Below are 10,149 nucleotides of genomic sequence, written 5' to 3'. Positions count from 1 at the left end.
AAACTTTGATACTTTGATAACTTTACAAACTAATCCCCAAAATAGCTAAATTAGGTTATTTCGATCTCAAAATATAAAATTACTAAAAGCAGGACAAGATTACTTACCCAATAAAGCCAAAATAGCTTGCTTGAATGTTTTCTCTTATCTAGGTTTTCCATGTATTTTTAATTTGGGGAAGATGATGATATAAGATGATATTAGTTTTTCATATTTAATTAATTCATTTTCCAATTTAGTCCTTTTTTCTTGAATTTCCATGGATGAGTCACCATAAATATCTACTAACTTCTCTTAATGATCTAATTACCATATAAGGACCTCAAATTTTGAATTTAACTTTTGCACTTTATGCAATTTGGTCCTTTCCTCCTAATTAAACATAAAATCGGTAAAACTTTCTTATCAAAATTTTCATATGTCTTTCCTATCATAATGAAAATCATGCAATAATATTAAAATAAATTTTCTTTCTAACTCGAATTTATGGTCCCAAAACCACTATTCTGATTTCATTAAAAATGGGGTGTTACAATAGTAGTTGAAAGAGGATTATAGAATGATTCAAAATACCTATTTATATTTTTATAGAGGGATCATGATTAAAGTTTATTATGATTATTGTTGAAACTTCTGAAGAGATCAAAATATATTTCCCCCAAAATTTTCCCTCACTCATGACTTTCAAAAGGATGTTGATATAAATGCTTAGCAAATACGTTCAAATGGTCATTTGAAAAGCTAGTATTCAAGATTGAATCCATAGAATATGAGATATTATGTGATGTTTTTATGAGGGGGAGTAAATACGCGCTATACTTTTTTTTCCTTAACCAAGTTTTTGTCCCATTAGGTTTTCCTGGTAAGGTTTCTAATGAGGCAGCATATTATGCGTATTATAGATATGAGTACTCTTTTTCCTTCACTAGGAACTTTTTTTCCCACAGGGGTTTTATCTTAGTAAGGTTTTAACGAGACACGTTATTTACCAATGGACTTCTAAAGGGGAGTATTATGAATATCTTATTAAGTAGATATCCATCAAGATCAAGATAAATTTTTATGTACTTTAAATTATAATAGTGATTAGAAATAGATCTATACTTCATTTATACTTCTTATGCCTATAAATAGATTATACCTATAAATAGAGACTTTGGAGAAGCATTGTAAATATTCTCATTGATTAATAAAATACTTTTCTCTTTACTCCCCATTCTCTTTGTTCTTTATTCTCTACCTTTTATTTTATAACAGTAATGGGTTTGATAACATCCATCATTGTCTCACTCCATTACCATCTCTAAATGTATTTGGCAAGTCTCTCTATTATAGGGATCATGTCAAATTAGTCCTTTTACAAATCAATTTAGTCCCTATAAAATTAAAAGGAATCAAGTAAGGCCAAATTTCAACAAATCTAACCTTCTCTATTTAACAAATGTCATTATTGTTTAACAAAATTATATCCTAAAATTTTTTATGATTTTGTAAATCAAATATTTTTATTTGAAATCGAATTACAGATAGAAAAAGATAATTTTCAAAAAGATAGTTTTCATGTCATTTAAAAAAATTAAAATGATAATATGATAAGATATTAGAATACCACGTTATCAGAATTTGAAAAGTGGAAGTGATCCATGAGGATCGAGGATCGAGGATCGAGGATCGAGGATCGAGCTGCTACCTTGCCCTTAAACTTGCCTAATATCCAACTTTTTTATCACTGAAAAAAAATATCATATTTCCATCAAGTTAATGCATTATATATATTAGTTTTATTTACTCATGCGATTCATGATTGAGTTGTATGTATTAATTAAGTTATATTTAATTATTTAAAAAATTAATAAATGTTGTAATGTTTTATTAATAATATGGTTATGAACTTAAAACATAATAATAAATAAGTTTAGTTTTAAAAATATGATAACTGATATTAAATTGAATTTAAATAAATAACATTTTATACCTTTTTAAAATATAAATGTCATAGTAGATTGCGTGAAATTCTATTTTTATGCACAGTTTCTAACTTAATTTATTGTAACACTATAACTATTTCAATTTTGATAGTGCAATTAATTTGTAAAAATAGTGATAAATTTAAAATTAATAAAAATTTTTAAAATTTCCGATAACTTATGTAAAACTGTAAATTTAAGTGTTAAATATAAATAAATTAAAATGATTTATTACGAGAATATAACTTGAAAACCATAAAACATTGCAAATTTCTCCTCCATCGTGAAATTTTAAAACCTTGTAATAATATAAATGTATATTGTGGGTTTATTTCTAAGACATTTTGAGAGTTTGTTGATGGAAGGTATGAATGATTTGTTTTTATGTTAATGAAACTGGATTGAATCGCTAATGCATTCTGATTGTTAAGAATAAAATGACTCCTTATCTTCATTTGAGCAACTATGTTTTCGAGCCACTAAATAATAGTCTCTCGCTGCATTATTCTCCATATTTCCTATCTTACTCCTACTAAATAATGTATTGGATTTCATAAAAAACAAAAACTAGATCAATATAAATAACGACCTTAAATATTATCAATGAATTGCAACATTGGTTGAGAATTTTAAATCTATTCCGATACAAGTGTTTAAACAATTTATAAAATATAAAGTGTAAAAATTTGTGATTACTCCAACACAATCAAATTTTATTTCTTTATTTAATTTGTAAATAATTTAATTTTTATAAGGTAAAAACAAATTTTATATAACAACATTTTAAGAAAAATCTTTTGAAATTATTGATTATTATTATTTATTTTTAAAAACTTTATTAAATTTATTTATATAAAAATATCAAAATTTACCTAAGCATAAAACAAAGTTTATACCTTAGATTAAGGTAATTATATGTCGGACAAAAATAGTTGGCAAAATAAGTTTTTTTTAACTAAGGAAATGGGTCGATTTTAGAGAGAGTATGGCTGGGCACATTTTGTAGGACAACATACATTAGCAAACATATATAATTATAATTATTTATATTAAATAAAATATTTAAATAAATAATATAAACACATATTTATATTTATGTAAAACACCATATCTAAAACAAAACAAAACAAAACAAATAAATATTTGTATTTATTTAAAATATCATATTTGAAACAATTAAATAAACAATATTTTTGAAAAACGAGAAATGGTATAAGGGAATCAAGTTTTACTAGATGTTGAGAATTGTTTTCACAGTTTCCTTTAGATAGTTTCGACAGCTCCTATGGTACTTTGAGAAACGTTGGTCGTTTGTCTCCTAGGATACAACAACAAAATGATCGCAACAGTTGTACCTTTGCAATGATCAACGAATAGACCTTACCTTCTTCTATCACCGAAATGTTTGAAAATTTTGGAGAAAAAAATAAAATAATTTTTTAGAGTGAAAAATCCGTTGTGTGTATGTGTCTAAAGAATTCCGCAGTATTCTTTAGGTTTTTATAGGCTTTCAATATGGAGGAATTTTGGAAATTTCCATGAATAAAGATTCAAATCTGCATTAAAGGAGCCTTTAAATCAGTTTGAATAAAATCAAAATCAATTTGAATAAAATAAAAATAAATTTGAATAAAATCAAATCAAATTGATTTTCAATTTAATTGGAATAAAATCAAATAGAGATATTTGTTCTTTTAAAATAGATTCTGTATAATATTTGTTGAGAGAAAAAAAAATTGTATTGCGCTAAAATATCCGCAAGCCCTTTTTGGCCTGCCCGATTGGTTCGAATATTTCATGTCGCCCACATTGTGCAAGTGAGCCGTAACCCCGATGGGTTTGGATCTACACCCCTTGGCACACGAGGCAAGGTTTTAAGCTTTAGTCATTCAATAACTCTCAAGTAGGTTCTCTCATATATACATATGTCACACTTGGTATTTAACCAATGTAGGATCTAAGTTTTTCTTTTCTCAACAAATATTCACAAGTGGCTTACTTTGAGAATCAATTTCTAATTCATCACTCAATCATTTTGAGCATATAATATACTGTTGTAAAGGTCTCATGGAGTAGATATAAAACCATAATTTTATGATTCAACTCTCCATATTTACCAATCAAGAATATGCCTCAAAGTTTCCAAAAATTTCAAATTTTCCAACACGCTTTCTACATAGTTGGTAGGAAAGCACGTCCAGCTGGTTGGGCTTTCCTCTAATGGTTAAATTTAAAATCCGACCAATGATAAAATTATAAATGGCCCAACGGTAACTTTTTTTCCTATATATACCCAAGTCATTTTCCACTCTTTTCACTCAAATTCAATTCTCTCCATTCTCTCAATTCTCTCAAAATTAATTCCAAAATTTTCAATAAATTTGTATAAAAATATTCTAGTTTTACTTTATTATTTCATAAATTATTCATTTTAATTAATTTTCTACGAATGAAAAATTCTCTTATTCGTTTCGACGACAAACACAATTCCATCGAGAAATTGACAATGGTAATAATTTCTTTATTAATTTTAAAGTTTCTAATTTTTTAAATTTACTTTGTTGATATAAATAGGCAAATCAGATTTTGGATGGATTCATACACAATTTATGAAAGAGTGCACCCAATGCAATTCGTCATCATTTGTAAGATGCAGGATTTTTACATGCGTGTTGTATGCTCGAGAGTTGTAAATTGGATCCCACACTTATCAGCGCGTTGGTGGAAAGATGGAGATCTGAGATACATACATTTCGCCTTTCATGCGGTGAATGTACAATCACACTCGAGGACGTAGTTTTATAACTCGATTTACCGGTAAATGAGTTAGTCGTTACAAGAGCAGTGGTCATTTTTTATAAGGAGGACCTTTGCGAGACATTTTTAAGAAAGGTGCTGAAAAAGTTTCAAGGTGATCGGATAGAGATGAAATGGTTGAAAGATAATTTCAATGAATTTGATGAGCACGCGACTGATACGCCTGAGCACTCATCCTGAGATTTATTGGGGCATTTTAATGTCCAATAAATCTTGAAATTTTGTACACATGACTATTACAACTGGACGCGCTTTCTTGCCAACTGTGGAAAAAACACGTCCAACTGGATGCGCTTTCACACATTCTCTTCAAAATCAACTAATTTCTCTTATTTAAAAAAAACAACCTATTTTACCAATTTCTTTCTTACATATATGCCTAATTCAGTGAATCTTATATGCAGAACAAGACAAAAAAAAATCAAATCTCAAATTTAATATTGAAAAAACTATATTGAAATATAACTATTTAAAAAATTGGACTAAACCAAAGCAGTACAACGTAATGTTTTTGTTTAGGGATGATCATGGATAATGCGTGATTTTTTAATTTCATTAAATGAGAAATAAACGGCCAGTGACCTTCCACGTAGCAGTACAAATCTTTTTGCCGCCAATATTATTTCCCGCCCAAACCCTCCAATCATCGTAAACCCAATATAACCACAACCACCATGAGCATTAGCCATTGGACACAGTCCCCCAACTCCCCCCCCAAAAAAAAAACCCTTCTTCCTCTCTTCATTCCTGCTGCAAAGTTCTTTTGTCTATCATGGCGTCTCAGAAACTAACAGATTATGAACGTCAAAGGCTCGAAAACATAAAGAGAAACGCCGAAATGGTGGCCGCACTCAAGCTCCACTCAAAAGCAGCCACTCTTTCAGCCGCCACCGCCAAACGCCACAGGTAAAACAACATAAATCCCATTTTCTTTTTTTTCTTTTCCCCATCTATTTTTTGCTACAATATTTGATGTAAAAGAGATTTTGAATTGCAGGATGAAAACGTTTAAAGCGAGTCCAGAGAAAAAACCCAAGACGGAAACCCCTATCGTAATTCGACGGTCGTTGAGGACGAGAGGTATGCCGCCGGATTCAAAAGGTTTGCCTGATGACTTTTCTGACAATTTCGATAAAACCCCAAAATCCGTTAGCGTTATAAAGCCGCAATCGCCTCGTGTTTTGGGTCCTATTAGTATGGGAGATGCTTTTAGTGGAGATGATGAAACGGAGTCTAACAAAATGCTGGTTGGGACAATTTTGAGTATTGCAAAGGAGACCCAAGTTGGTGTTTCGGTTAAGGATGTTAAAGATGAGATTTTTAGTGAGAAAGGAGCCTTGGGTTCTTGCAAAAGTGAGGGTTTTGAATCACTAGGTACAGAAAAGGTTGATGAGAGTTTGAGTGGGAAAAGGAAGTTGGTCAAGGGTGTGGTTAAAAATGAGTATTTGGATGGTTTAGTTAAGATTGAGAAGAGTGATCAATGGCTGGAATCGTTGGATTTGAAACCGGAAAATGTAGCACGGCTTTTGCCTGGAAGGATTATGGTGGTTAAGTTTTTCCCTTGCAGTAGTGTGAGGATGATTGCAGCTGGGAACAAATTTGGGAATATTGCATTTTGGAATGTGGATTCTAATAATGAAAAGGAAGATGGCATATATCTTTATCGCCCGCATACTGGTCCCATTTCTGGGATTTTGATTCATCAACATTCGATGTCAAAGGTACTTTGGATTTCAAGAATCTATTTATTACACCGAGATTTTACAATTTGTTAAAGGGTGTGCATATATGATGTTTTCTCTATCTTTATTGCTTTTGGATGCAGATTTATAGCAGCTGCTATGATGGCTTTATTCGATTAATGGATGCTGAGAAGGAAGTTTTTGATCTGGTGCATTCTTGTGATGATACCATATTTTCCCTCTCTCAGCAGCCTAATAATTCGGAGACCTTATATTTCGCTGAGGGTCGTGGAGGATTGAAGGTTTGGGATATTCGGACTGGGAAGTCCAGTAAAAACTGGATGCTTCATGAAGATAGGATCAACACCATAAACTTCAACTCACAAAATCCCAACATAATGGCAACCAGTTCAACGGATGGAACTGCTTGCATCTGGGATTTAAGGAGTATGAGTGCCCATAAACTGAAAACCTTAAAGACTGTGAGCCATAGTAGGGCTGTTCATTCTGCTTACTTCTCTCCGTCTGGAAGCTCTCTTGCGACCACAAGGTATTAAGTCTTTTCTTAACCCTATATTCGTTGATGCTTTTTGTTATCTTCCACACCAGTTAAGCAACTTGCTTTGCAGTACATACTTTATTATATATCAAGTTATAATTGACTTGAATGGATGCCCTCTATGTTGAGATATGTAGCTTCTATTGTTTTGAGAATGTCTTTGGTAGTAGGTGGTTCTAAGATGTTACCTTGTTTATTAATTGTGTCCGTTTGGCAATGCTAAACATTGCTTTAATTGGTGATTTCTGGATAAATGGAAAAAATCGTTACATGTGGTGTTAAAATAAATGCTGCATAAGAGAGTGGGAGGCCGGCCCCTGCCCATCTGGAGGTGCACACCCATTTAGGAACATATGCAAAGGGGTAAAGAAAGAAGTTAATGGAGAACTACCAATGAATATAAGAGGATGCCTGTGAGAGGGTCTCGACCGTTCTCAAACGAACTTCTAAGAATGACCGCTAAACATAAAAGATTTTCTATCATATATATAAACATGTATGAACCAGAGCTAGGGGTCGGCCAAGCAATGCCCAAAGAATCCCATTCCTTTCCTGGTTGAACCAACCCAACCGGCTTTTGGTTCTTGAGTGTGTTGGGAGATTAGGCAGGAGTAGGCAGTTTCGGTTAGCACGTTGCATTGGTTGACAACCAAGTTCCCCGAAAGCAGCTTAGCTTAGTAGCTTAACTCTTCCTACTGGCACGGTGCTGCTGGATGCCAGTCATTGGTTTATATGTTCTTTTTTTGAGAACCTTCTAAAGTTACAACTAAAAAAACTGTAATGGTTTTGAATTATCTCAATTGAAGTAATGAGCCTCCTCCCAATAGAACTTCAATTTGATTGCAAACAATTGAATTATTTGGCATAGGATAGGAAAGCAAGGCTAGTTTCAGAGTTTTAAATTATTGGTTGATTTATGTAATAATTAAAACTCAATTTTTATATTTCTTTATATAGTTTTCACTGCTTTTGCAGTTATTTTGTCCCAATACAAAATTAGTTCTTAGTTCATGCATTATTGATTCTTCACCTGCTGATAAGAATAATTGAAAACAGAAGCTAAAATGCTCTCTTAAAAAATAAAAGAAATGACGTTGGCTCATTTTCATGACTTTGCCCATTTCTTTTTCTTCCATTTTTTTTTGTTTCTTCCTTCGTGTGTTTTGATGGTGATTTGACCTGGGATATTCAAGACCTAAGCTAAACAAAAGCAATCACAGAGATATTGCGGGACAGGATTTAAGCTTTCATAGGCCCAGATAAATGGTTCAAACCAGCTAATGTATTGTAGCTTAAAATGAAGATATGGACAAACCAGAAACACATATTCTTCTGGTTGCATAGAATCTTCTACAATTTAACTTAATGTAATCTGTATTTTACTTGATTTCCCCCCTATTAAACTAACATTGTTTTGTTTTTGTATAGCTTGGACAACAAGGTGGGTATAATAAGTGGAGTTAATTTTGAGGACGCTTGTATGATATACCATGATAATTGGACTGGGAGGTGGCTTTCCAGTTTCAGGTTGGCTTTTTTTGCATGTCTTTCATGTCCCACTCTTTGTTCTTCTCAAGTGATCTGCTTGATGGTTTAAATTTTTTTATCATGTATATATATATTTGTAAGCAGAGGTATATGGGGGTGGGATGATTCATACATCTTCATTGGCAACATGAAAAGAGGTGTTGATGTAATCTCTCCATCACAAAAGAGAAGTGTTATGACTTTGCAGAGTCCAGAAATGTCTGCAATTCCATGCAGATTTGATGCGCACCCATATAAAATTGGGATGTTAGCAGGAGCCACCAGTGGGGGTCAAGTTTATCTATGGACACCATGTTAAAAAAATCTGAATCTTTCAAGGAATTTGTGCTTTGTACTTGCAAGCAAGGTTTTTTTTTGGTTAGACTTAGTAGCCAATGTGCATCACATATCCGATCTTTGAATCTCATTTGTTCTTGACAATTCTAGTAACCAATGCTTACATTTTATGATATCATTATCACGTAAAAAATTGTTAGAAACAACAGAAGCACAACTGATTTGGCTTGACTTATAGTCAGACGGTCATACCGTATTCAATGTTGGCTTTATGCTTAAATTTCAATGCATGGGGCTGTGGTTTCTTCTTTTTCAATTTTAAAGCTAACGAGTGAGAGTCGTCATTGTCCTCACATTATCAGTTGTACAATGTAAACTATGGTAAAAGGATTATGTATGCGTAATACTCAATTTTAGCCCGGGTTTATATATGGAAACATCATTTTCGAGGATATACAATTTTAGATATGATATGCAATTTTAGATATGATATATACAATTTTAGAAGATATGATTTTATAATCTTAGAGATTTAATTTGTAGATACTCTTTAGTCTTAGCCGTTGATGTAATTGATCTGTATCGTTGAATTTATAGAGGCTCAGCTATAAATAGAGGCATCTTTCTTCATTGAAAAGAAAAAAGGGAATCAATAATAAAAAAAGAGAAGGCGATACCACTGCGAATTTTATTTATTTATTTTATTTAGCCCTAATAAAGTGACGCGTTTCAAAGGATGGAAATATTTTCTCATTCGAGCCTTATGAGTTATTCGCGCTTTTTAATTGGGCCCTTCATTTTTTTTAAATTATGTTGATTTTCAATTTAATCATTAATCTTTCATTTTAGTTTTTTAGTCTATTTTATTAATTTTGTTATTATTATTTTATTATTATATTATATATTATTATTATACCTACATATATATGCATATGCATGTTAATATATATACATATATATTTTAAATGTTTTAATATATATACATATTATATACCTACTTTATTATTATTTTATTTTCATAGTTTTTATACATATATATATACACATTTATATTTCATAATATTTATCGTTTGCCCATATTCTATGATTTTTATATGTTTATACATTTTGTAATATATACACATATTTATACTCCATTCAAAGCTTATTATAAATATTTTTCACGTTTTATATTACACTTATATATTTCATTTTTTGTAAATGCATGAATATATTTTATATGTATATATTTATATTTTCCTTGTTTTCATAAATGCATTATGTATTTTATATATATATAAGTTTTATAACCCAAAATTTT

The 10,149-nt window shown here is 31.1% G+C and overlaps 1 protein-coding gene across 1 annotated transcript; it reads left to right on the top strand.

Annotated features, from left to right (window-relative positions):
- Positions 1-5,489: 5,489 nt before the first annotated feature.
- Positions 5,490-9,308, top strand: LOC105773701 (uncharacterized). The gene is made up of 5 exons (XM_012595785.2): positions 5,490-5,690; positions 5,782-6,505; positions 6,610-7,016; positions 8,454-8,552; positions 8,658-9,308. The coding sequence occupies exons 1-5, from the start codon at positions 5,557-5,559 to the stop codon at positions 8,869-8,871; spliced, it is 1,578 nt and encodes a 525-aa protein (XP_012451239.2). The 5' UTR covers positions 5,490-5,556; the 3' UTR covers positions 8,872-9,308.
- The last annotated feature ends 841 nt before the right edge of the window (positions 9,309-10,149 follow it).

The sequence above is a fragment of the Gossypium raimondii genome, chromosome 6, assembly GCF_025698545.1.
Source record: "Gossypium raimondii isolate GPD5lz chromosome 6, ASM2569854v1, whole genome shotgun sequence".
In the NCBI taxonomy this organism is placed as follows: Eukaryota; Viridiplantae; Streptophyta; class Magnoliopsida; order Malvales; family Malvaceae; genus Gossypium; species Gossypium raimondii.
The sequence above is the reverse complement of the archived record's forward strand: the minus strand, read 5'-3'. Positions and strand labels throughout refer to the sequence as shown.

Coding starts and splice junctions, on each gene's coding strand:
- LOC105773701 (XM_012595785.2), top strand. CDS start 5,557: ATGGCGTCTCAGAAACTAACAGATTATGAACGTCAAAGGCTCGAAAAC. Junction 7,017..8,453: donor AGCTCTCTTGCGACCACAAG/GTATTAAGTCTT, acceptor GTTTTTGTATAG/CTTGGACAACAAGGTGGGTA. Junction 8,553..8,657: donor AGGTGGCTTTCCAGTTTCAG/GTTGGCTTTTTT, acceptor ATTTGTAAGCAG/AGGTATATGGGGGTGGGATG.